Source organism: Lipophrys pholis, assembly GCF_963383615.2.
Source record: "Lipophrys pholis genome assembly, chromosome: 12".
Taxonomy (NCBI): Eukaryota; Metazoa; Chordata; class Actinopteri; order Blenniiformes; family Blenniidae; genus Lipophrys; species Lipophrys pholis.
Window position 1 is genome coordinate 1,634,586 of NC_137641.1, and position 26,742 is coordinate 1,661,327.

Consider the following 26,742-nt stretch of genomic DNA (forward strand, 5'->3'; position numbering starts at 1 on the left):
TTAAACATCTCAAATCCTTATCTGCAGATATCATTTTCCTACAAGAGACCCACATTAAAGCTACAATGCATCACAGATTAAAGTGTAAATGGATATCTCAAATTTATCAATCGCCATTCACCTCCCACGCCCGTGGTGTAGCAATACTATTCAGAAAGACTGTCCCATTTCAGATATCCTCTGTACTCAATGACCCTCTTGGGAGATTTGTTATGGTCTCTGGTAGCATAAACTCATTCCCGTTAACCTTTCTTAACGTATATGGCCCGAATACGGATGAGCCAAATTTTTTTTCTAAAGTATTTGACTTGCTTCCAGATGACAATAACTCAAATATAGTGATTGCTGGGGATTTCAACTGTTACCTAGATCCTTTCCTCGATAGATTATCTACACGGCCACCACCAGATATTGCATCCGTACGGCTTCTAAACAATCTTCTAAAAACTAGAGGCCTGGTTGATATTTGGAGAATCCAGCACCCTACAAGCAGAGACTACTCCTTTTATTCTCACGTGCACAAGTCTTACAGTAGGATTGATTATTTCTTGGTCAGCTCAAACCTAATTTCACGGATCACTAATTCCAAATATAATATACTGATTTCAGATCATAGCCCCTTAACAATATCAGTAAATATTTCTCTTGCAAAACAGGCGTTTTAATCCAAATCTTCTTGGCTTGAAATTAACCACTTACTTCCTACGTTAGAAAGAACATATCAAATTTCAAAATCACCTGATCAATATAAAGAGATAATGAAGCTTAAATATGAATATAACGGTATCATGAATGATCAAATTAATAACTTATTTTTGAAATTAAGGCAAAAAAATTTTGAACTTGGGGATAAACCAGGTAAACTGTTAGCACGACAGCTTAAGGGTGCCCAGAGTTCGAGAGCAATGTATAGTACTAAATCTAAGACTGGTGCGCTCATAACCAATCCTGCTGATATAAACAATCGGTTCTGTGAGTTCTACCGTGAACTTTACTCGTCTAAACACACAGCTTCACAGTCCGATTTTAATCATTTCTTCGATACTCTTATTACCCAAATTGAGTGATACTGCCAGGAAACACCTTGACTCCGACATCACCCTACAGGAAATCATCACTGCTATAAAGTCATTTTCACCGAATAAGGCGGCCGGGCCTGATGGCTTTAGCTCAGAATTTTACAAGAAGTTCTGTGATATCCTTGCGCCCCTTTTACTCAGAATGATTCGTGACTCCAAAAGTGGTGAGAAGTTACCAAAAACTCTCTATGAAGCCAACATTTCTCTTATTTTAAAAAAGGGCCAAGAGGAAACAGATCCCGCTAGTTTTAGGCCAATCGCACTTCAAAATGTTGATCGGAAGATAATAACTAAAATCCTGGCTACAAGATTGAATAAGGATCTAACATCTATTATTCACCCTGACCAGACGGGATTCATCCCTGGTCGACTGTCTTTTTCCAATGTTAGACGACTGCTCAATACTATCTACACTGATTCTAGTCACACCAAAGCAGCTTCCATTTTGTCTCTTGATGCACATAAAGCTTTCGATCAGGTTGAGTGGCCTTACATATTTGAGTCATTGCGTAGGTTTGGATTTGGTGAAGCTTTTATATCTTGGGTGAAATTAATATACGCAAGTCGGCTGTGTTCTGTTTTGACAAATGGCGATCGGTCAACTTCATTTCTCCTGCAACGCTCAGTTCAGCAGGGTTGTCCCTGATCACCGGCACTTTTTGCTCTAGTACTGGAGCCTCTTGCTGCAGCAATTAGAGCGCATCCACACTTACGTGGGCTTCAGGTTGGTGGTGTGGAGACGATCATCAGTTTATATGCTGACGATGTAATTCTGTATCTGCAGGATGCGGAGGAGTCGGTTCCTCATCTCCTCAGCCTGATTACATCTTTTGGAAAAATGTCAGGATACACCATAAACTGGTCAAAGAGTGAGTTTATGCCTCTCACCAAAATTTACTCACCAGGCTTTGTGGAAAGTGTTCCATTTAGGGTAGTTCATGACCATTTCACTTATCTTGGTTTGACTATACCCAAAGATCCAAAATGTATTTTCAAATTGAATTTTGCAGGATTTATATCAGGATTAAAGCAGAATATTGAAGGTTGGAAGCTTTTGCCTCTATCAATGATTGGACGCATAAACTCGATTAAAATGGTTTGTCTCCCTAGATTTCTGTATTTATGTCAAAATCTCCCAATTTATCTTACATCCGCTTTTTTTAAAGACTTGGACTCCATTACCCTTTCCTATATTTGGAATGGCAAGCATGCCAGAATCTCAAAGATACACTTACAGAAGTCTAAAACGGAGGGAGGATTGGGCCTGCCAGTTTTCAAACATTTTTATTGGGCTGCCAATGTTAGGGCGTTAGTGTTTTGGCAACAAGGTACTCTGGACAATCAGACACCCTCTACCCCGCTGTGGCTTAAAATGGAGGCCAACTCTACCAACAACTCCTCTTTGCCAGCAATGCTATTTTCCAAATTTGAGAAACCAGAGTCCTTTAAGAACCTGTGCTATACGTTAAAGCAGTCTGTTAGGATTTTAAACCAAATAAGAAACTTTTTGTCTTTACCAAACACATCAGTACAAACGCCTATATGCCTCAATCATTGTTTTGCACCTCCCTGGCATGACAAGTCTTACAATGACTGGAGAAGGAAGGGCTTGATGTCAATCAATGACTTATATGTTGATGGTAAATTTGCATCATTCAATCAATTAAGGGAAAAATACAATTTGCCCCAGTCACACTTCTTTCGATATTTACAGGTCAGTCATTATATTCAATCGAAAATTGGACATTTTCTAAATCTTCCAGTTGAACATGAAATTTATCAAATTCTCAAAAGCCCTCCCGATTCCAAGCATCTTGTTTCAAAAGTGGTATGCCTATTGAATAATTGTATTACCGCTAGTACTGTGAAAGCGAGGGATACTTGGAGAGAAGAATTGGGTATTGAATTATCTGAATCCATGTGGACCAAATGCTTCTCTAAAATTCATTCTTGTTCTGTGAACAGCAGACATCAATTGATCCAATTTAAAATTGTCCACCGCTTGCATTATTCTAAAGCCAGATTACACTAAATCTATCCCTCGGTTTCCCCAATGTGTGACAGGTGCAACGTGTCAGAAAGTACTTTGTCTCATGCTTTTTGGTCCTGCCCTTCACTAACAGGCTTCTGGTCAAAAAGATTTGACTTCTATTCCAAAGCATACAAGACGCCCATTCAACATGAAGCTGGACTTGTTCTCTTTGGCTGCACTCAAACTATTAGGACTATCCCTGCTGCAATGCAACAACCACTGGAACTGGGTCTAATTGTTGCAAAAAAAAAAATACTGAAAGAATGGAAGTCCCCCATTGCTCCTTCGTTCCAGCTGTGGGTCACTGACATGTTGTATCTAATACAAATGGAAAGACTTCGTCATGGCTCCATGGACACTTTTGGAATCCATTTCTTTCTCATTTTGAAAAGATCAAGATACAGTAGCTGCTGACTGGACTCCTTTTCTTTTTCTCTGCATCCCTTCTGTTATATTCTTGTGTATACTCATTTGGTAACAATTTATGCATCTGAGCCATGTTGTTTTGTACTGTATTGTCTTGGAAAAAAAAATGTAAAATGAAAATAAAATAGTGAAAGATTTCCGCTCCAACCTGCAGAGAGTTCTGCTTCATGATCCTGGTCTGCTTCATGATCCTGGTCTGATCCATGATCCTGGTCTGCTTCATGATCCTGGTCTGATCCATGATCCTGGTCTGCTTCATGGTGCTGAAATGATCCCCAGTGTTTCCCTGCTGCTGCTCTGCTCGCTGGCTGCAAACTGTGGACTGGATTTCCTGAAGGGAGGCGGGTCTCAATGAGACCAGGAGGAATGAGTCAGGAAATCCAGTCCACAGTTTGCAGCCAGCGAGCAGGCTAGGGAAGTAGCACTGTGCTATCCAACTTTTCATGGCAACATGTTGCTGATTGGAGGGATTTTACACTCAAAACACCACAAAGCAACACGGCAACGTGGATGGTAGCAAAGCAATGCGGCAACGTGGATGGTAGCAAGGCAACGCGGCAACGTGGATGGTAGCAAAGCAACGCAGCAACGTGGATGGTAGCAAAGCAACGCAGCAACGTGGATGGTAGCAAAGCAGCAACGTGGACGTTAGCGAAGCAACGCAGCAACGCTGCAATGTTTGCAAAGCAACGCAGCAACGTGGATGGAAGCAAAACACAGCAACGTGGATGGAAGCAAAGCAACACAGCAACGTGGATGGAAGCAAAGCAACACAGCAACGTGGATGGAAGCAAAGCAACACAGCAACGTGGATGTTAGCAAAGCAACACAGCAATGTGGATGTTAGCAAGGCAACACAGCAACGTGGATGGAAGCAAAGCAACACAGCAACGTGGATGGAAGCAAAGCAACACAGCAACGTGGATGGTAGCAAAGCAACACAGCAACGTGGATGGTAGCAAGGCAACACGGCAACGTGGATGTAGCAAAGCAACGCAGCAACGTGGATGGTAGCAAAGCAACGCAGCAATGTGGACATTAGCGAAGCAACGCAGCAACGCTGCAATGTTTGCAAAGCAACGCAGCAATGTGGATGGAAGCAAAACACAGCAACGTGGATGGAAGCAAAGCAACACAGCAACGTGGATGGAAGCAAAGCAACACAGCAACGTGGATGTTAGCAAAGCAACACAACAATGTGGATGTTAGCAAGGCAACACAGCAACGTGGATGGAAGCAAAGCAACACAGCAACTTGGATGGAAGCAAAGCAACACAGCAACGTGGATGGTAGCAAAGCAACACAGCAACATGGATGGTAGCAAGGCAACACAGCAACGTGGATGTTAGCAAAGCAACACAGCAACGTGGATGTTAGCAAAGCAACACAGCAACGTGGATGGTAGCAAAGCAACACAGCAATGTGGATGGAAGCAAAGCAACACAGCAATGTGGATGGAAGCAAAGCAACACAGCAACGTGGATGGAAGCAAACCAACGCAGCAACATGGATGTTTGCAAAGCAACGCAGCAACATGGATGGTAGCAAAGCAACACAGCAACATGGATGTTAGCAAAGCCGTGGTACAGCGAGGCGACGCTGTCTGCCGCCAGACGCCACAGCCAGCTCCCCGAGGAGAACGGCACTGACCACGGCATCAAAACAATGAGCAGCAGCTCCTCCAGGCTGTCAGCAGGCGATTCACACCTCCGTGAAGCTGCGTCCTACTCCACGCTAAACTCCCTGAAAATACAGTAGTCCCAATCATTTGTGCTGCGTTAGAGCTGGGAACATTGTGTTGCTGCTGCCTTGCTCAAGAATTTCTCCAGGGATTAATAAAGTCATTCTGAGGTTCTAAAGGTAGAACTAGTTTATTATGAGATGATGACGTCACGCAGACCCCCACATTGTCCACATGGAACAAAAATACTTTGTACTGCTTCCTTTTCTGACCTGATACTAACCTCAAGTTGTCTTTTGAGAGAATACATGTATACATTAGTACATTTCATACTTTACTGTAGAGAGGAGTTTATTACAGCCTCATATAAAATCAACAATAATGATAATATTAAAATAAACAGCTCTGGTATCTGAAGCAAACTGCTCAAAATCCTTAATGTCCAGCCCAGCATTAGTATAGTGACCCAGCCTGTGTTTAGGGCTTTGATCCTTAATGTCCAGCGCAGCATTAGTATAGTGACCCAGCCTGTGTTTAGGGCTTTGATCCTTAATGTCCAGCGCAGCATTAGTATAGTGACCCAGCCTGTGTTTAGGGCTTTGATCCTTAATGTCCAGCGCAGCATTAGTATAGTGACCCAGCCTGTGTTTAGGGCTTTGATCCTTAATGTCCAGCGCAGCATTAGTATAGTGACCCAGCCTGGTTTAGGGCTTTGATCCTTAATGTCCAGCACAGCATTAGTATAGTGACCCAGCCTGGTTTAGGGCTTTGATCCTTAATGTCCAGCGCAGCATTAGTATAGTGACCCAGCCTGGGTTTAGGGCTTTGATCCTTAATGTCCAGCGCAGCATTAGTATAGTGACCCAGCCTGGGTTTAGGGCTTTGATCCTTAATGTCCAGGGCAGCATTAGTATAGTGACCCAGCCTGGTTTAGGGCTTTGATCCTTAATGTCCAGTGCAGCATTAGTATAGTGACCCAGCCTGGTTTAGGGCTTTGATCAGCACAGTGGACCAGCGGTTGGCTTGTTGTGGTGAACACTTACAAGACTGCAAGTCACAGTACTTAGTTTATTTATCTTCTACTTCAATTACAGTAGTAAACTTACTGTCTTTCATATTAATACATGCTTCATTCTACTTTATCTTAACATAAGCCTCGCCTATAAGAAAGAACAATTTATGTCTAATAAATCTGATATTGTTTATTATAATACACATTGATTTATTGCTAGTTTGTTGAAAAATACATGAGAAGAGACCTTGAAAAAATAATCGCATATTAAATCGTAATCGCAATATTGAGGAAAAAAATTGCAATTAGATATTCCAAAATCGTTCAGTCCTACTGGAGAGAAAACTGTCATTTGTGTTCACCTCATTCTCTCTCAGCACAATCTGCTCACTGGTGCCCCCATGTGGTTGGACTTGCCTACAAGTCGCTATGAACACCATCACACAAGTAGGCTGTGAGAGACGTTTCTCAACAGTGAAATTCATTAAAAACAGACTCAGGCGCACCTTTGATCCAGAAAAGATCCGAGGCATTCATGCTCATGTGCACTGAGAAAGGAATCCTCATGTCAGTGGACGATGAGTCATCAACACAATGGCAGAGGCCAGTGCACTGCTCAGGGTTTATTCATGTTTTAGGGTCGGCCATGTTTCTTGGAAAAACAAATGATAGTGTTGAGAAATGTTTTTGATTTTATATTTTGAATCTAATATTTTATGTTTTTATTTCATTTTTAAGGTTTGGATATCTGTCAACATAACAAATATATTTACACTATGAAGCAACCCTTACTTGCAATGACTTGGAAATATTTTAGAAAAATACACTAAATTAAAAGGCTTTACAGAACAGCGCTAATGTGGACTTATAATTTGGGGGATTATAATTCCATGAGTTTAATAAATCGTACTCTAAAGTGGGCAGTTCTGAAATATGAAACCCAAGGGCTGAAAATGAGTATACAGATACTGTATATATATATATATATATATATATATATATATATATATAAATAAGTAAGAGACACTAAAGACACAAACCTGTGGTCTTCAGGGGAGCAGAACTCACTGAAACAAACAAGACAAACAGATTCAGAGAAGCATCAAGATAGAACTCAGAACCCTGAACCCAGACCTCCACCCAGAACCCTGAACCCAGACCTCCACTCAGAACCCTGAACCCAGACCTCCACTCACAACCCTGAATCCAGACCTCCACTCAGAACCCTGAACCCAGACCTCCACTCAGAACCCTGAACCCAGACCTCCACTCAGAACCCTGACCTCAGACCTCCACCAAGAACCCTGAACCCAGTCCTCCACTTCCAACATGACTCAGCTCGTTTGCAGCAGCTGCTCCTCCTCATGGTCTCGCTGCAGGTCAGACGAGCTGTTAGCCAGACCACCTGCTGACTGCTACAGGCTGACTGCTACAGGCTGACTGCTACAAACTAACTGCTACAAACTGACTGCTACAGGCTGACTGCTACAGGCTGACTGCTACAGGCTGACTGCTACAAACTAACTGCTACAGGCTGACTGCTACAGGCTGACTGCTACAGGCTGACTGCTACAGGCTGACTGCTACAAACTAACTGCTACAGGCTGACTGCTACAAACTAACTGCTACAGGCTGACTGCTACAAGCTGACTGCTACAAACTAACTGCTACAGGCTGACTGCTACAGGCTGACTGCTACAGGCTGACTGCTACAGGCTGACTGCTACAGGCTGACTGCTACAGGCTGACTGCTACAAACTAACTGCTACAGGCTGACTGCTACAGGCTGACTGCTACAGGCTGACTGCTACAAGCTGACTGCTACAAGCTGACTGCTACAGGCTGACTGCTAAAGGCTGACTGCTACAGGCTGACTGCTACAAACTAACTGCTACAGGCTGACTGCTACAAACTAACTGCTACAGGCTGACTGCTACAAACTAACTGCTACAGGCTGACTGCTACAAACTAACTGCTACAGGCTGACTGCTACAGGCTGACTGCTACAAACTAACTGCTACAGGCTGACTGCTACAGGCTGACTGCTACAGGCTGGCTGCTACAGGCTGACTGCTACAGGCTGACTGCTACAGGCTGACTGCTACAGGCTGACTGCTACAGGCTGACTGCTACAGGCTGACTGCTACAAACTAACTGCTACAGGCTGACTGCTACAGGCTGACTGCTACAAACTAACTGCTACAGGCTGACTGCTACAAACTAACTGCTACAGGCTGACTGCTACAAACTAACTGCTACAGGCTGACTGCTACAGGCTGACTGCTACAGGCTGACTGCTACAAACTGACTGCTACAGGCTGACTGCTACAGGCTGACTGCTACAGGCTGACTGCTACAAACTAACTGCTACAGGCTGACTGCTACTGGCTGACTGCTACAGGCTGACTGCTAAAGGCTGACTGCTAAAGGCTGACTGCTACAGGCTGACTGCTACAAACTAACTGCTACAGGCTGACTGCTACAAACTGACTGCTACAGGCTGACTGCTACAGGCTGACTGCTACAGGCTGACTGCTACAGGCTGACTGCTACAGGCTGACTGCTACAAACTAACTGCTACAGGCTGACTGCTACAGGCTGACTGCTACAAACTAACTGCTACAGGCTGACTGCTACAAACTAACTGCTACAGGCTGACTGCTACAGGCTGACTGCTACAGGCTGACTGCTACAGGCTGACTGCTACAGGCTGACTGCTACAAACTAACTGCTACAGGCTGACTGCTACAGGCTGACTGCTACAGGCTGACTGCTACAAACTAACTGCTACAGGCTGACTGCTACAGGCTGACTGCTGCAGGCTGACTGCTACAGGCTGACTGCTACAAACTAACTGCTACAGGCTGACTGCTACAGGCTGACTGCTACAGGCTGACTGCTACAAACTAACTGCTACAGGCTGACTGCTACAGGCTGACTGCTACAGGCTGACTGCTACAAACTAACTGCTACAGGCTGACTGCTACAGGCTGACTGCTACAAACTGACTGCTACAGGCTGACTGCTACAGGCTGACTGCTACAGGCTGACTGCTACAGGCTGACTGCTACAGGCTGACTGCTACAAACTGACTGCTACAGGCTGACTGCTACAAACTAACTGCTACAGGCTGACTGCTACAGGCTGACTGCTACAGGCTGACTGCTACAAACTAACTGCTACAGGCTGACTGCTACAGGCTGACTGCTACAGGCTGACTGCTACAAACTAACTGCTACAGGCTGACTGCTACAGGCTGACTGCTACAAACTAACTGCTACAGGCTGACTGCTACAGGCTGACTGCTACAGGCTGACTGCTACAGGCTGACTGCTACAGGCTGACTGCTACAGGCTGACTGCTACAGGCTGACTGCTACAAACTGACTGCTACAGGCTGACTGCTACAAACTAACTGCTACAGGCTGACTGCTACAGGCTGACTGCTACAGGCTGACTGCTACAGGCTGACTGCTACAAACTAACTGCTACAGGCTGACTGCTACAGGCTGACTGCTACAGGCTGACTGCTACAAACTAACTGCTACAGGCTGACTGCTACAGGCTGACTGCTACAGGCTGACTGCTACAGGCTGACTGCTACAAACTAACTGCTACAAACTAACTGCTACAGGCTGACTGCTACAGGCTGACTGCTACAGGCTGACTGCTACAGGCTGACTGCTACAAACTAACTGCTACAAACTAACTGCTACAGGCTGACTGCTACAGGCTGACTGCTACAGGCTGACTGCTACAGGCTGACTGCTACAAGCTGACTGCTACAGGCTGACTGCTACAGGCTGACTGCTACAGGCTGACTGCTACAGGCTGACTGCTACAAGCTGACTGCTACAAACTAACTGCTACAGGCTGACTGCTACAGGCTGACTGCTACAAACTAACTGCTACAGGCTGACTGCTACAGGCTGACTGCTACAGGCTGACTGCTACAAACTAACTGCTACAGGCTGACTGCTACAGGCTGACTGCTACAGGCTGACTGCTACAAACTAACTGCTACAGGCTGACTGCTACAGGCTGACTGCTACAGGCTGACTGCTACAAGCTGACTGCTACAAGCTGACTGCTACAGGCTGACTGCTACAGGCTGACTGCTAAAGGCTGACTGCTACAGGCTGACTGCTACAGGCTGACTGCTACAAACTAACTGCTACAGGCTGACTGCTACAAACTAACTGCTACAAGCTGACTGCTACAGGCTGACTGCTACAGGCTGACTGCTACAGGCTGACTGCTACAGGCTGACTGCTACAGGCTGACTGCTACAGGCTGACTGCTACAAACTAACTGCTACAGGCTGACTGCTACAGGCTGACTGCTACAGGCTGACTGCTACAGGCTGACTGCTACAAACTAACTGCTACAGGCTGACTGCTACAAACTAACTGCTACAGGCTGACTGCTACAAACTAACTGCTACAGGCTGACTGCTACAGGCTGACTGCTACAAACTGACTGCTACAGGCTGACTGCTACAGGCTGACTGCTACAGGCTGACTGCTACAGGCTGACTGCTACAGGCTGACTGCTACAAACTAACTGCTACAGGCTGACTGCTACAAACTAACTGCTACAAACTAACTGCTACTGGCTGACTGCTACAGGCTGACTGCTAAAGGCTGACTGCTACAGGCTGACTGCTACAAACTAACTGCTACAGGCTGACTGCTACAAACTGACTGCTACAGGCTGACTGCTACAGGCTGACTGCTACAGGCTGACTGCTACAGGCTGACTGCTACAGGCTGACTGCTACAAACTAACTGCTACAGGCTGACTGCTACAGGCTGACTGCTACAAACTAACTGCTACAGGCTGACTGCTACAAACTAACTGCTACAGGCTGACTGCTACAGGCTGACTGCTACAGGCTGACTGCTACAAACTAACTGCTACAGGCTGACTGCTACAGGCTGACTGCTACAGGCTGACTGCTACAGGCTGACTGCTACAAACTAACTGCTACAGGCTGACTGCTACAGGCTGACTGCTACAGGCTGACTGCTACAAACTAACTGCTACAGGCTGACTGCTACAGGCTGACTGCTACAAACTAACTGCTACAGGCTGACTGCTACAGGCTGACTGCTACAGGCTGACTGCTACAGGCTGACTGCTACAAACTAACTGCTACAGGCTGACTGCTACAGGCTAACTGCTACAGGCTGACTGCTACAAACTAACTGCTACAGGCTGACTGCTACTAACTAACTGCTACAGGCTGACTGCTACAGGCTGACTGCTACAGGCTGACTGCTACAGGCTGACTGCTACAAACTAACTGCTACAGGCTGACTGCTACAGGCTGACTGCTACAGGCTGACTGCTACAAACTAACTGCTACAGGCTGACTGCTACAGGCTGACTGCTACAAACTAACTGCTACAGGCTGACTGCTACAGGCTGACTGCTACAAACTAACTGCTACAGGCTGACTGCTACAAACTAACTGCTACAGGCTGACTGCTACAAACTAACTGCTACAAACTAACTGCTACAGGCTGACTGCTACAGGCTGACTGCTACAGGCTGACTGCTACAGGCTAACTGCTACAGGCTGACTGCTACAGGCTGACTGCTACAAACTAACTGCTACAGGCTGACTGCTACAGGCTGACTGCTACAAACTAACTGCTACAGGCTGACTGCTACAAACTAACTGCTACAGGCTGACTGCTACAGGCTGACTGCTACAAACTAACTGCTACAGGCTGACTGCTACAGGCTGACTGCTACAAACTAACTGCTACAGGCTGACTGCTACAAACTAACTGCTACAGGCTGACTGCTACAGGCTGACTGCTACAGGCTGACTGCTACAGGCTAACTGCTACAGGCTGACTGCTACAAACTAACTGCTACAGGCTGACTGCTACAGGCTGACTGCTACAAACTAACTGCTACAGGCTGACTGCTACAGGCTGACTGCTACAAACTAACTGCTACAGGCTGACTGCTACAAACTAACTGCTACAGGCTGACTGCTACAAACTAACTGCTACAGGCTGACTGCTACAGGCTGACTGCTACAGGCTGACTGAGCAGAAAGACACAGATTGATGACTTGTTAGTGGTTAGCAGACAGGCTACCTAGCAGTTAGTTTACTGTGACGTAGACAGGCTGTTAGGCATTAGCTCACCAAAGATTAAACTAAATTAATTTTATTCAAAATAAAGTAAAACTGATTGACAAAAACATCAAAAAGTTTAATTTAGTGAAATTTTCTTTGTGAATTTGATGACTTTTATTGTCAAAAGCAACTTTAAAAAATGTGTTTAAACAACACTCCATCTTCACTCACGTTCCCGGTTTGTCGGAGATACAGAGAACTTTTTACTGCAGGAGTGAAATTCTCACCGTCTGAGAGGAAGAGGAGCGAGACGAAGAGCAGCAGCATGGTTCTGACAAGCAGGAGGACTTACGATCTGCTGCTTCATCAGCTGTGAGGAGGAGGAGGAGGAGGAGCTAAAGTTAAACCTGGGGTACATCCAAATTGACCCTCCTACCGCCTTAACTATCGACTTTACCTTAACCCCTGGATGACATCGCAGAGTTAAGGAAAGGTGTTAGGAGGCTTCCTAAAGGAGTTAGTGAAAGGTGTTAGGAGGCTTCCTAAAGGTGTTAGTGAAAGGTGTTAGGAGGCTTCCTAAAGGAGTTAAGGAAAGGTGTTAGGAGGCTTTCTAAAGGAGTTAGTGAAAGGTGTTAGGAGACTTCCTAAAGAAGTTAAGGAAAGGTGTTAGGAGGCTTCCTAAAGGAGTTAAGGAAAGGTGTTAGGAGGCTTCCTAAAGGAGTTAAGGAAAGGTGTTAGGAGGCTTTCTAAAGGAGTTAGTGAAAGGTGTTAGGAGACTTCCTAAAGGAGTTAAGGAAAGGTGTTAGGAGGCTTCCTAAAGGAGTTAGTGAAAGGTGTTAGGAGACTTCCTAAAGGAGTTAAGGAAAGGTGTTAGGAGGCTTTCTAAAGGAGTTAGTGAAAGGTGTTAGGAGGCTTCCTAAAGGAGTTAAGGAAATGTGTTAGGAGACTTCCTAAAGGAGTTAAGGAAAGGTGTTAGGAGACTTCCTAAAGGAGTTAGTGAAAGGTGTTAGGAGGCTTTCTAAAGGAGTTAGTGAAAGGTGTTAAGATGCTTCCTAAAGGAGTTAGTGAAAGGTGTTAGGAGACTTCCTAAAGGAGTTAGTGAAAGTTGTTAAGATGCTTCCTAAAGGAGTTAGTGAAAGGTGTTAGGATGCTTCCTAAAGAAGTTAAGGAAAGGTGTTAGGAGGCTTCCTAAAGGAGTTAGTAAAAGGTGTTAGGAGGCTTCCTAAAGGAGTTAGTAAAGGTGTTAGGAGGCTTCCTAAAGAAGTTAAGGAAAGGTGTTAGGAGGCTCCCTAAAGGAGTTAAGGAAAGGTGTTAGGAGACTTCCTAAAGAAGTTAAGGAAAGGTGTTAGGAGGCTTCCTAAAGGAGTTAGTAAAAGGTGTTAGGAGGCTTCCTAAAGGAGTTAGTAAAGGTGTTAGGAGGCTTCCTAAAGAAGTTAAGGAAAGGTGTTAGGAGGCTTCCTAAAGGAGTTAAGGAAAGGTGTTAGGAGGCTTTCTAAAGGAGTTAGTGAAAGGTGTTAGGAGGCTTCCTAAAGGAGTTAAGGAAATGTGTTAGGAGACTTCCTAAAGGAGTTCGTGAAAGGTGTTAGGAGGCTTCCTAAAGGAGTTAGTAAAGGAGTTAGGAGGCTTCCTAAAGGAGTTAAGGAAAGGTGTTAGGAGGCTTCCTAAAGGAGTTAGTGAAAGGTGTTAAGATGCTTCCTAAAGGAGTTAGTGAAAGGTGTTAGGAGACTTCCTAAAGGAGTTAGTGAAAGGTGTTAAGATGCTTCCTAAAGGAGTTAGTGAAAGGTGTTAGGAGACTTCCTAAAGGAGTTAGTGAAAGGTGTTAAGATGCTTCCTAAAGGAGTTAGTGAAAGGTGTTAGGAGACTTCCTAAAGGAGTTAGTGAAAGGTGTTAAGATGCTTCCTAAAGGAGTTAGTGAAAGGTGTTAGGATGCTTCCTAAAGAAGTTAAGGAAAGGTGTTAGGAGGCTTCCTAAAGGAGTTAGTGAAAGGTGTTAGGAGGCTTCCTAAAGGAGTTAGTAAAAGGTGTTAGGAGGCTTCCTAAAGGAGTTAGTAAAGGTGTTAGGAGGCTTCCTAAAGAAGTTAAGGAAAGGTGTTAGGAGGCTTCCTAAAGGAGTTAGTGAAAGGTGTTAAGATGCTTCCTAAAGGAGTTAGTGAAAGGTGTTAGGATGCTTCCTAAAGAAGTTAAGGAAAGGTGTTAGGAGGCTTCCTAAAGGAGTTAGTAAAAGGTGTTAGGAGGCTTCCTAAAGGAGTTAGTGAAAGGTGTTAGGAGGCTTCCTAAAGGAGTTAGTAAAGGTGTTAGGAGGCTTCCTAAAGGTGTTAATTAAAGGTGTTAGGAGGCTTCCTAAAGGAGTTAGTGAAAGGTGTTAGGAGGCTTCCTAAAGGAGTTAGTGAAAGGTGTTAGGAGGCTTCCTAAAGGAGTTAAGGAAAGGTGTTAGGAGGCTTCCTAAAGGAGTTAATGAAAGGTGTTAGGAGGCTTCCTAGAGGAGTTAGTGAAAGGCGTTAGGAGGCTTCCAAAAAGGAGTTAGTAAAGGTGTTAGGAGACTTCCTAAAGGAGTTAAGGAAAGGTGTTAGGAGACTTCCTAAAGGAGTTAGTGAAAGGTGTTAGGATGCTTCCTAAAGAAGTTAAGGAAAGGTGTTAGGAGGCTTCCTAAAGGAGTTAGTAAAAGGTGTTAGGAGGCTTCCTAAAGGAGTTAGTGAAAGGTGTTAGGGGGCTTCCTAAAGGAGTTAGTGAAAGGTGTTAGGAGGCTTCCTAAAGGAGTTAGTGAAAGGTGTTAGGAGGCTTCCTAAAGGAGTTAGTAAAGGTGTTAGGAGGCTTCCTAAAGGTGTTAATTAAAGGTGTTAGGAGGCTTCCTAAAGGAGTTAGTGAAAGGTGTTAGGAGGCTTCCTAAAGGAGTTAAGGAAAGGTGTTAGGAGGCTTCCTAAAGGAGTTAATGAAAGGTGTTAGGAGGCTTCCTAGAGGAGTTAGTGAAAGGCGTTAGGAGGCTTCCTAAAGGAGTTAGTGAAAGGCGTTAGGAGGCTTCCAAAGCTTCCTAGAGGAGTTAGTAAAGGTGTTAGGAGGCTTCCTAAAGGTGTTAATTAAAGGTGTTAGGAGGCTTCCTAAAGGAGTTAGTGAAAGGTGTTAGGAGGCTTCCTAAAGGAGTTAAGGAAAGGTGTTAGGAGGCTTCCTAAAGGAGTTAATGAAAGGTGTTAGGAGGCTTCCTAGAGGAGTTAGTGAAAGGCGTTAGGAGGCTTCCTAAAGGAGTTAGTGAAAGGCGTTAGGAGGCTTCCAAAAAGGAGTTAGTAAAGGTGTTAGGAGACTTCCTAAAGGAGTTAGTAAAGGTGTTAGGAGGCTTCCTAAAGGTGTTAATTAAAGGTGTTAGGAGGCTTCCTAAAGGAGTTAGTGAAAGGTGTTAGGAGGCTTCCTAAAGGAGTTAGTGAAAGGTGTTAGGAGGCTTCCTAAAGGAGTTAAGGAAAGGTGTTAGGAGGCTTCCTAAAGGAGTTAATGAAAGGTGTTAGGAGGCTTCCTAGAGGAGTTAGTAAAGGTGTTAGGAGACTTCCTAAAGGAGTTAAGGAAAGGTGTTAGGAGACTTCCTAAAGGAGTTAGTAAAGGTGTTAGGAGGCTTCCTAAAGGAGTTAAGGAAAGGTGTTAGGAGGCTTCCTAAAGGAGTTAATGAAAGGTGTTAGGAGGCTTCCTAGAGGAGTTAGTGAAAGGCGTTAGGAGGCTTCCAAAAAGGAGTTAGTAAAGGTGTTAGGAGACTTCCTAAAGGAGTTAAGGAAAGGTGTTAGGAGACTTCCTAAAGGAGTTAGTAAAGGTGTTAGGAGGCTTTCTAAAGGAGTTAGTGAAAGGTGTTAAGATGCTTCCTAAAGGAGTTAGTGAAAGGTGTTAGGAGACTTCCTAAAGGAGTTAGTGAAAGGTGTTAAGATGCTTCCTAAAGGAGTTAGTGAAAGGTGTTAGGATGCTTCCTAAAGAAGTTAAGGAAAGGTGTTAGGAGGCTTCCTAAAGGAGTTAGTAAAAGGTGTTAGGAGGCTTCCTAAAGGAGTTAGTGAAAGGTGTTAGGGGGCTTCCTAAAGGAGTTAGTGAAAGGTGTTAGGAGGCTTCCTAAAGGAGTTAGTGAAAGGTGTTAGGAGGCTTCCTAAAGGAGTTAGTAAAGGTGTTAGGAGGCTTCCTAAAGGTGTTAAGGAAAGGTGTTAGGAGGCTTCCTAAAGGAGTTAGTGAAAGGTGTTAGGAGGCTTCCTAAAGGAGTTAAGGAAAGGTGTTAGGAGGCTTCCTAAAGGAGTTAATGAAAGGTGTTAGGAGGCTTCCTAGAGGAGTTAGTGAAAGGCGTTAGGAGGCTTCCTAAAGGAGTTAGTGAAAGGCGTTAGGAGGCTTCCAAAAAGGAGTTAGTAAAGGTGTTAGGAGACTTCCTAAAGGAGTTAAGGAAAGGTGTTAGGAGACTTCCTAAAGAAGTTAGTAAAGGTGTTAGGAGGCTTCCTAAAGAAGTTAAGGAAAGATGTTAGGAGGCTTCCTAAAGGAGTTAGTAAAGGTGTTAGGAGGCTTCCTAAAGGAGTTAGGGAAAGGTGTTAGGAGACTTCCTAAAGGAGTTAGTGAAAGGTGTTAGGAGGCTTTCTAAAGGAGTTAGTGAAAGGTGTTAAGATGCTTCCTAAAGGAGTTAGTGAAAGGTGTTAGGAGGCTTCCTAAAGGAGTTAGTGAAAGGTGTTAGGGGGCTTCCTAAAGGAGTTAAGTAAAGGTGTTATGAGGCTTCCTAAAGGAGTTAGTAAAAGGTGTTAGGAGGCTTCCTAAAGGAGTTAAGGAAAGGTGTTAGGAGGCTTCCTAAAGGAGATAAGGAAAGGTGTTAGGAGACTTCCTAAAGGAGATGAGGAAAGGAGTTAGGAGGCTTCCTAAAGGAGTTAAGGAAAGGTGTTAGGAGACTTCCTAAAGGAGTTAGTGAAAGGTGTTAGGAGGCTTCCTAAAGGAGTTAAGGAAAGGTGTTAGGAGGCTTCCTAAAGGAGTTAAGGAAAGGTGTTAGGAGACTTCCTAAAGAAGTTAAGGAAAGGTGTTAGGAGGCTTCCTAAAGGAGTTAATGAAAGGTGTTAGGAGGCTTCCTAGAGGAGTTAGTGAAAGGCGTTAGGAGGCTTCCAAAAAGGAGTTAGTAAAGGTGTTAGGAGACTTCCTAAAGGAGTTAAGGAAAGGTGTTAGGAGACTTCCTAAAGGAGTTAGTAAAGGTGTTAGGAGGCTTTCTAAAGGAGTTAGTGAAAGGTGTTAAGATGCTTCCTAAAGGAGTTAGTGAAAGGTGTTAGGAGACTTCCTAAAGGAGTTAGTGAAAGGTGTTAAGATGCTTCCTAAAGGAGTTAGTGAAAGGTGTTAGGATGCTTCCTAAAGAAGTTAAGGAAAGGTGTTAGGAGGCTTCCTAAAGGAGTTAGTAAAAGGTGTTAGGAGGCTTCCTAAAGGAGTTAGTGAAAGGTGTTAGGGGGCTTCCTAAAGGAGTTAGTGAAAGGTGTTAGGAGGCTTCCTAAAGGAGTTAGTGAAAGGTGTTAGGAGGCTTCCTAAAGGAGTTAGTAAAGGTGTTAGGAGGCTTCCTAAAGGTGTTAATTAAAGGTGTTAGGAGGCTTCCTAAAGGAGTTAGTGAAAGGTGTTAGGAGGCTTCCTAAAGGAGTTAAGGAAAGGTGTTAGGAGGCTTCCTAAAGGAGTTAATGAAAGGTGTTAGGAGGCTTCCTAGAGGAGCTAGTGAAAGGCGTTAGGAGGCTTCCTAAAGGAGTTAGTGAAAGGCGTTAGGAGGCTTCCAAAAAGGAGTTAGTAAAGGTGTTAGGAGACTTCCTAAAGGAGTTAAGGAAAGGTGTTAGGAGACTTCCTAAAGGAGTTAGTGAAAGGTGTTAGGAGGCTTTCTAAAGGAGTTAGTGAAAGGTGTTAAGATGCTTCCTAAAGGAGTTAGTGAAAGGTGTTAGGAGACTTCCTAAAGGAGTTAGTGAAAGGTGTTAGGAGGCTTCCTAAAGAAGTTAGTAAAGGTGTTAGGAGGCTTCCTAAAGAAGTTAAGGAAAGATGTTAGGAGGCTTCCTAAAGGAGTTAGTAAAGGTGTTAGGAGGCTTCCTAAAGAAGTTAAGGAAAGGTGTTAGGAGGCTTTCTAAAGGAGTTAAGGAAAGGTGTTAGGAGACTTCCTAAAGGAGTTAGTGAAAGGTGTTAGGAGGCTTTCTAAAGGAGTTAGTGAAAGGTGTTAAGATGCTTCCTAAAGGAGTTAGTGAAAGGTGTTAGGAGGCTTCCTAAAGGAGTTAGTGAAAGGTGTTAGGGGGCTTCCTAAAGGAGTTAAGTAAAGGTGTTAGGAGGCTTCCTAAAGGAGTTAGTAAAAGGTGTTAGGAGGCTTCCTAAAGGAGTTAAGGAAAGGTGTTAGGAGGCTTCCTAAAGGAGATAAGGAAAGGTGTTAGGAGACTTCCTAAAGGAGATGAGGAAAGGAGTTAGGAGGCTTCCTAAAGGAGTTAAGGAAAGGTGTTAGGAGACTTCCTAAAGGAGTTAGTGAAAGGTGTTAGGAGGCTTCCTAAAGGAGTTAAGGAAAGGTGTTAGGAGGCTTCCTAAAGGAGTTAGTGAAAGGTGTTAGGAGGCTTCCTAAAGGAGATAAGGAAAGGTGTTAGGAGACTTCCTAAAGGAGATGAGGAAAGGAGTTAGGAGGCTTCCTAAAGGAGTTAAGGAAAGGTGTTAGGAGACTTCCTAAAGGAGTTAGTGAAAGGTGTTAGGAGGCTTCCTAAAGGAGTTAGTGAAAGGTGTTAGGGGGCTTCCTAAAGGAGTTAAGTAAAGGTGTTAGGAGGCTTCCTAAAGGAGTTAGTAAAAGGTGTTAGGAGGCTTCCTAAAGGAGTTAAGGAAAGGTGTTAGGAGACTTCCTAAAGGAGTTAGTGAAAGGTGTTAGGAGGCTTCCTAAAGGAGTTAGTGAAAGGTGTTAGGGGGCTTCCTAAAGGAGTTAAGTAAAGGTGTTAGGAGGCTTCCTAAAGGAGTTAGTAAAAGGTGTTAGGAGGCTTCCTAAAGGAGTTAAGGAAAGGTGTTAGGAGGCTTCCTAAAGGAGATAAGGAAAGGTGTTAGGAGACTTCCTAAAGGAGATGAGGAAAGGAGTTAGGAGGCTTCCTAAAGGAGTTAAGGAAAGGTGTTAGGAGACTTCCTAAAGGAGTTAGTGAAAGGTGTTAGGAGGCTTCCTAAAGGAGTTAAGGAAAGGTGTTAGGAGGCTTCCTAAAGGAGTTAGTGAAAGGTGTTAGGAGGCTTCCTAAAGGAGTTAGTGAAAGGTGTTAGGAGGCTCCCTAAAGGAGTTAAGGAAAGGTGTTAGGAGGCTTCCTAAAGGAGTTAGTGAAAGGTGTTAGGGGGCTTCCTAAAGGAGTTAAGTAAAGGTGTTAGGAGGCTTCCTAAAGGAGTTAGTAAAAGGTGTTAGGAGGCTTCCTAAAGGAGTTAAGGAAAGGTGTTAGGAGGCTTCCTAAAGGAGATAAGGAAAGGTGTTAGGAGACTTCCTAAAGGAGATGAGGAAAGGAGTTAGGAGGCTTCCTAAAGGAGTTAAGGAAAGGTGTTAGGAGACTTCCTAAAGGAGTTAGTGAAAGGTGTTAGGAGGCTTCCTAAAGGAGTTAAGGAAAGGTGTTAGGAGGCTTCCTAAAGGAGTTAGTGAAAGGTGTTAGGAGGCTTCCTAAAGGAGTTAGTAAAGGTGTTAGGATGCTTCCTAAAGGAGTTAGTGAAAGGTGTTAGGAGGCTCCCTAAAGGAGTTAAGGAAAGGTGTTAGGAGGCTTCCTAAAGGAGTTAGTAAAGGTGTTAGGAGGCTTCCTAAAGGAGTTAGTAAAGGAGATCACGGTGGTGAGGCAGTCAGACTTTCCCTTAGTGACGTCATAATAAAGCGACGGCGGCTCTAGTTAGTGACGTCTGCCATGGTGGGGAAAGAACTACAAGTTTCTGAAAATGAACTACAAAAAGTTAATCTGGGTTCTAGATGATTTCAAGTGGTTCTAGGCAGATTATTACTTTGGTAACTTACATGATCTGCTCCTTTTTCAGTCATCCTGAGTTTCCCTGAACGCTCCGATGAGCGGGTTCCTTTAAATGTTGTCACCGCAAGGAATTGTGGGGGATCATGAGCTGGTCTCCTTTGGTAAAGGATCCATCAGTGGTTCCTCGGCTGAAGGAGGTTCTAAAGGAACCATCAGTGGTTCCTAAGCTAAAGGAGGTTCTAAAGGAAGCATCAGTGGTTCCTCGGCTAAAGGAGGTTCTAAAGGAACCATCAGTGGTTCCTAGGCTAAAGGAGGTTCTAAAGGAAGCATCAGTGGTTCCTAGGCTAAAGGAGGTTCTAAAGGAAGCATCAGTGGTTCCTCGGCTAAAGGAGGTTCTAAAGGAAGCAACCAGCCTCCTTTCCTTTGCTCATTGAGAATTCAGACGGTTCTCATCATGGCCGCCACACAGAACAGTTCCAGGGTGAAGGAGAAGTGGACAGAGAAGGAGACAGGAGGGACAATTTGGACGGACCTTCTGAGTTCCACAGGATTCTGTCCTGGGACCTCCACTCTTTATGTTCTACCTGCTTCCTGTAGGAAGATCATCAGGAAATATTAACTTCCTTTGTTATGCAGATGATACACTAATCTATTGATCAGTAGAACCAGATGATAAACTAATCTATTGATCAGTAGAACCAGATGATACACTAATCTATTGATCAGTAGAACCAGATGATAAACTAATCTATTGATCAGTAGAACCAGATGATACACTAATATATTGATCAGTAGAACCAGATGATACACTAATCTATTGATCAGTAGAACCAGATGATACACTAATCTATTGATCAGTAGAACCAGATGATAAACTAATCTATTGATCAGTAGAACCAGATGATACACTAATATATTGATCAGTAGAACCAGATGATACACTAATCTATTGATCAGTAGAACCAGATGATACTTGACAACTTGTCTTAAAGACATACAGTCTGATGAGCTGAACAACTCAGATAAAACACAAGTTGTATTTGACAGAAAAATTATGGAAACATGTAGAACCACTGGATGGTAGTACTTTGAAATTTGACCTCCAGTGAAGAACCTGGGAGTTACCCAGGACCAGGATTGATCCGTCAACTCTCACATTAGACAAGTCTGTAGGACTGAGCCTGGTTCTGCAGGTTTCTCCTCCTCTCAGCCTGTTTCTGCTCCTCCAGCCTGGTTCTCCTCATCTCAACCTGGTTCTGCTCCTCCAGCCTGGTTCTCCTCATCTCAACCTGTTTCTGTGCCTCCAGCCTGGTTCTCCTCCTCTCAGCCTGGTTCTGCTCCTCCAGCCTGGTTCTCCTCATCTCAACCTGTTTCTGTGCCTCCAGCCTGGTTCTCCTCCTCTCAGCCTGTTTCTGTGCCTCCAGCCTGGTTCTCCTCCTCTCAGCCTGGTTCTGCTCCTCCAGCTTGGTTCTCCTCCTCTCAGCCTGGTTCTGCTCCTCCAGCCTGGTTCTCCTCCTCTCAGCCTGGTTCTGCTCCTCCAGCCTGGTTCTCCTCCTCTCAGCCTGTTTCTGTGCCTCCAGCCTGGTTCTCCTCCTCTCAGCCTGGTTCTGCTCCTCCAGCCTGGTTCTCCTCCTCCAGCCTGGTTCTGCTCCTCCAGCCTGGTTCTCCTCCTCTCAACCTGTTTCTGTGCCTCCAGCCTGGTTCTCCTCCTCTCAGCCTGGTTCTGCTCATCCAACCTGGTTCTACTCCTCTCAGCCTGGTTCTCTTCCTCTCAGCATGGATCTGCTCCTCTCAGCCTGGTTCTCCTCTTCCCAGCCTGGTTCTGCTCATCCAGCCTGGTTCTCCTCCTCTCAGCCTGGTTCTGCTCATCCAACCTGGTTCTACTCCTCTCAGCCTGGTTCTACTCCTCTCAGCCTGGTTCTGCTCCTCAAGCCTGGTTCTGCTCATCCAGCCTGGTTCTGCTCCTCTCAGCCTGGTTCTGCAGGTGTGTCCTCTCCTTGTTGAATGGTTGGTTTTTCTACAAGCGTTTTGAAAAGACAGTGTAGTACTTGGAGCTGTGTAGATTTTACTATGTTTACTATCGCTGCTCCTCCTCCAGGATATTCTGTACTTTATTACAATGGAGAGGATGAGACCGGCGGCGGGTCTCCAGGTACTGGAGACTCATAATGTCTGTGGAACCCCAGGGTTTTATTTTATTTATCTGTGATCCATTAGATTGGACTCAGACTGTGGTACTGATCTGTGTATTGTCTTCTGGGTCTCTCATGTTTACGGTTACATGTACGCGTTCTTCTTCAGCTTTATAACCCGCCTGTACACTGTGCCATAACTACTTCAAATTTATACCGCGTCTATTTTTTTTTCTATTTTTAATTTAATTTCTTTTTTTTTTGGCAAATCTTTGAAGGGCCAGGCTCAGTGGGTGTTAGTTTGCACTATGTTGAAGTTGTTTTTGTTTACTGTTTACTTAAAGCTACTGGTATACTGTTTAAGGTCCTGACCAACATACTGCTTTGAAAACTCAATAACAAAAGTGAAAGAAAAAATCTAATGAATGAATGAAACTTTATTTCGAACATACAAATATAAGGAAAAAAGAAAGAAAAGAGAAACATTTAAATTAACCTGAAAAGAAAATTAATGGAAAATGAAGGAAGATGGTTATCTCTCTCTCTCTCTCTCTCTCTCTCTCTCTCTCTCTCTCTCTCTCTCTCTCTCTCTCTCTCTCACACTCACACACACCTCCAGGACCAGACCCCCACTCAGGAACCCAGAGCAGAGTAACTGAGTACTTTTACTGCAGTACTTTGAATTCCAGTCACGTTGAGAGTTTCCTGAGTGGAAGAAAACTCTTTTCCCACTGCTGCTATTTATAGTGAGGTTACACATTAAACTGACACACACACACACACACACACACACACACACACACACACACACACACACACACACACACACACACACACACACACACACCTCTTTGCTCTCAGTCCGGTCATTGGTGGATCTGGTCCATCTGGTTTTTCCCCCAAAAACAAGAAGACGTCTAAAATGTCTCTGGAAGTCTTTGTGTCTTAGAATTCCATTGTGTATTAACCATTAACGCGCCCTGCGGCTCTGCAGCCTCTGATTGGTTGTCCTGTGGCTCTGTGACCTCTGATTGGTCGTCCTCCAGGATAAGAGTCCAGCTGAGCGGTCGGGGGGTCAGTCGTCCTCCAGCGCACCGAGCACAGCGAGACCATGCTGACCATCATCCTCGTCCTTGCCGTCTCCTCGGCCGGCGCCTTCGAGCTGCTGCCGGAGGAAGCTGCTCCACGCCGCGCCCGCTTCTCCGCCAACAGCCCCAGTGAGTACTGCTACACTCCGGTACTGCTCCCAGAGACTGCTACCAGTACTCTAAGTACTGGTACCAGTACTCTGGCACTCTGAGTAAAAGTACCTGTTTTACTCTTGACCTGCTCCAGTAACATGTCAGGTTGAGATGTTCGGATCTTCAGGTTGAGATAAGTGTTGTGAAGCAGGAAATGAATCTGGATTCGTTACCTCCGAGTGTAAACGCTCTCCTTTCAACTCAACCTCTTGGTTCTGCCTGACACCAGGTCCCAGTTCTGCCTGACACCAGGTCCCGGTTCTGCCTGACACCAGGTCCCAGTTCTGCCTGACACCAGGTCCCGGTTCTGCCTGACACCAGGTCCCAGTTCTGCCTGACACCAGGTCCCAGTTCTGCCTGACACCAGGTCCCGGTTCTGCCTGACACCAGGTCCCGGTTCTGCCTGACACAGGTTGAGGTTTCCACTGCACAAAAAGTGCAGGGATGGAACGGAGTGGTACGGCAAAGCGACCCAGAAAGAAGGTTCAAATGTAGGCGGGGTTTAGAGCTCCACAGATCTGTGAGGTTGCAACAGTGACCTCAGCCGGGGCGACAGAACTGGACCTTATGGATCCTCTGTTGTTGTTTACATCCCAGCTTTGTACCAGTCGTTCGGTTGGCTTGTTCTGGCAGCCACAGAGCTGCAGCTGCAACTTCCATGTTGGTTCAGAGAGAGCGAACGCCGACCGGCCCCTGTGACGTCGCACCGGAGCGCTTTTGCGCTTTTGAGTGTTGCATCACGTCGCGTCACAGGCGCTGGGCCGGTGCAGTACAGCTCCATGTCCACTCACACCGGCAGGTTCCAGAACGACGCCATGGAACACTGGCCAGTGACAGGATGACGAATGGACTCGGTAGCACACCGGCGCCGCTCCCAGCTGGGTGACAGACGTCCGCGGCCTCCAAGCTCCAGTCCCAGTTTGGTTATGGCCGTAGCGTCTGCTCCCCAGTCCCGGTCTCCGTCCCGGTCTCCGTCCCGGTCTCCGTCCCGGTCTCACTTCTGCTCTTTCAGGACCAACATGGAAGTTGCGCAGCCAAAAAAATAAAAATAAAAAATACAACCGGTGCAAAAGCTGAATCTGTCAACAACAGAGGATTCATACAGCCGACATATTAAAATATTGAGGGCGTTTAGTAAATCACTGACCAATCGGCAGACGGCTCCTCAAAACCGGACCGGTTCTGTCGTTCTGGGTAGCCCAACAGAAGGGTGATGGAAAAGCGTCAACCTTTGGAGCGATTATTTTGGTACCATCCACAATCGTTGCGGTGGAAACCCGAACCGCACCGGACCATACCATTCCATCCCTGCACTTTTTGTGCGGTGGAAACGGGGATTAAATCACGTTACTTTTCTGGACCATAATGATTCACAATGTAAAAACAGATTCAAGCACAATTCAACTAAAACAAAGAAAATAAAGTTTAAAATGACAGACCGAGGACGGAACCCTGCAGAGCTCCACTTACTTCTTCATCCACCCACTGTGTGTGTGTGTGTGTGTGTGTGTGTGTGTGTGTGTGTGTGTGTGTGTGTGTGTGTGTGTGTGTGTGTGTGTGTGTGTAGGTGACGTGGCTCGTTGTCTGAACTCTGCCGTCTCCGTCGGTTGTGGTTTCTTCTCGTGTCTTGAGAATTCAACCTGCGACACTGACGGGATGCACGAGATCTGTGAGCTGTTTCTGCACTCTGCTGCCAGCTTCAACACGGAGGTGCGGGCCTGTTACTGCAGCTGGTACTGCTTCTGTTACTGCTGCTGCAGTTACTGCTGTTAATGCTGCTCCTCCTCCTGCTGTTCACTGAGGTAACTGCAGAGTAACTGTAATCTATTACTTGCTGCAGGGGAAGACATTTGTGAAGAAGAGCCTCCACTGCATCTCTCAGGGAATCTCTGGGAAAATCTTCCAAACCATCAGGAGGTGCAATATCTTCCAGAGAATGATTGCAGAGGTTAGTCACAGCACGCCACTGCACGCCACTGGAGCACACAGTACGGCACTGCATGCTACCGACTTTCACTCACTGACTCGCTGCCTCTGCTCGGGTCCTCAGGTCCAGGAGGAATGCTACACCAGCCTGGACCTCTGCTCGGTGGCTCGGACGAACCCGGACGCCATCGGCGAGGTGGTGCAAGTCCCCGCCCACTTCCCCAACAGGTACTCACAAGCTGTCGGCCAGCGGTCACTATGGTAACAGGCGCCTCTGCTTGAACTGCAGCGTACTGTTTTTATCTGTTCAGCCTTACTTTTTTGAGCTTTTAGGAATTCAACATGCTTACTGACCAACTTTCAGTTTGTTACGTTTGTAACGGGGATCAGACGAACTGAGGTGCTGAAACACAGAACGTGATGGTTCAGCTAACGTGATGGTTCAGCTAACGTGATGGTTCAGCTAACGTGATGGTTCAGCTAACATTGCTAATAAGCAAACTGAATTTAACGACACGAGCTGCACGCAGAAGACGCTCATGTTAAAGCTAAAATCACACGAACGCTACAACACAGAGATGCTAATCTGCATCGTGATAACGCTGAAATACCGAGGACCATGAAGAAAGCTAATTATGCTAAAGCTAAGACTGGCAGGTGGCTCCACCCTCAGGTGATCTCAGGTGTTCTCACCCTGCAGGTACTACAGCACGCTGCTGCTGACGCTGCAGGCGTGTGACGAGCAGACGGTAGCAGCGGTGCGTGCGGGCGTGGTGGCGAGGCTCGGCCCAGATCTGGAGACGTTCCTCCAGCTGGTTCAGAACAAACCTTGTGACGGCGCAGCTGGAGCGGCCGCCTTCAGCAGTCCATCCAGCTGGAGGAACACGCCCGTGTTCAACGTGCAGCCCGGGTTCCGGGGGCGGGACCCCACTCACCTGTTCGCCAGGAAGCGGTCTGTGGACGAGTAGCCGGAGGACACGCCTACAGGAAGCGCCTCCTCACCTACAGCAACCACGGCGCTCTATTTATTTCCCTCCGCAGGTAGTTTTTTGAGGACGCTCATGCTGGTCGTGAAGCTCTGCCACTTCCTGTCGCTCCGTCAAGCTGCATCATGCTCAGAAAAGCTGGAAGTGTGTTTGAATAAAAGATGTGACGAGACAGAATCCGACTTTTTCATTCACCACGTTCACTCTGATCGGTTCAAAGCTACGCGCGGCCA

General features: G+C 45.7%; 1 protein-coding gene across 1 annotated transcript; it reads left to right on the plus strand.

Moving 5' to 3' along the window:
* Positions 1-23,467: 23,467 nt before the first annotated feature.
* On the plus strand, positions 23,468-26,491 carry stc1l (stanniocalcin 1, like; the record flags this gene model as incomplete). Its single annotated transcript, XM_080477014.1, has 5 exons — positions 23,468-23,573; positions 25,165-25,307; positions 25,438-25,545; positions 25,648-25,751; positions 26,224-26,491. The coding sequence occupies 5 exons, from the start codon at positions 23,468-23,470 to the stop codon at positions 26,489-26,491; spliced, it is 729 nt and encodes a 242-aa protein (XP_080333140.1).
* Positions 26,492-26,742: the final 251 nt, after the last annotated feature.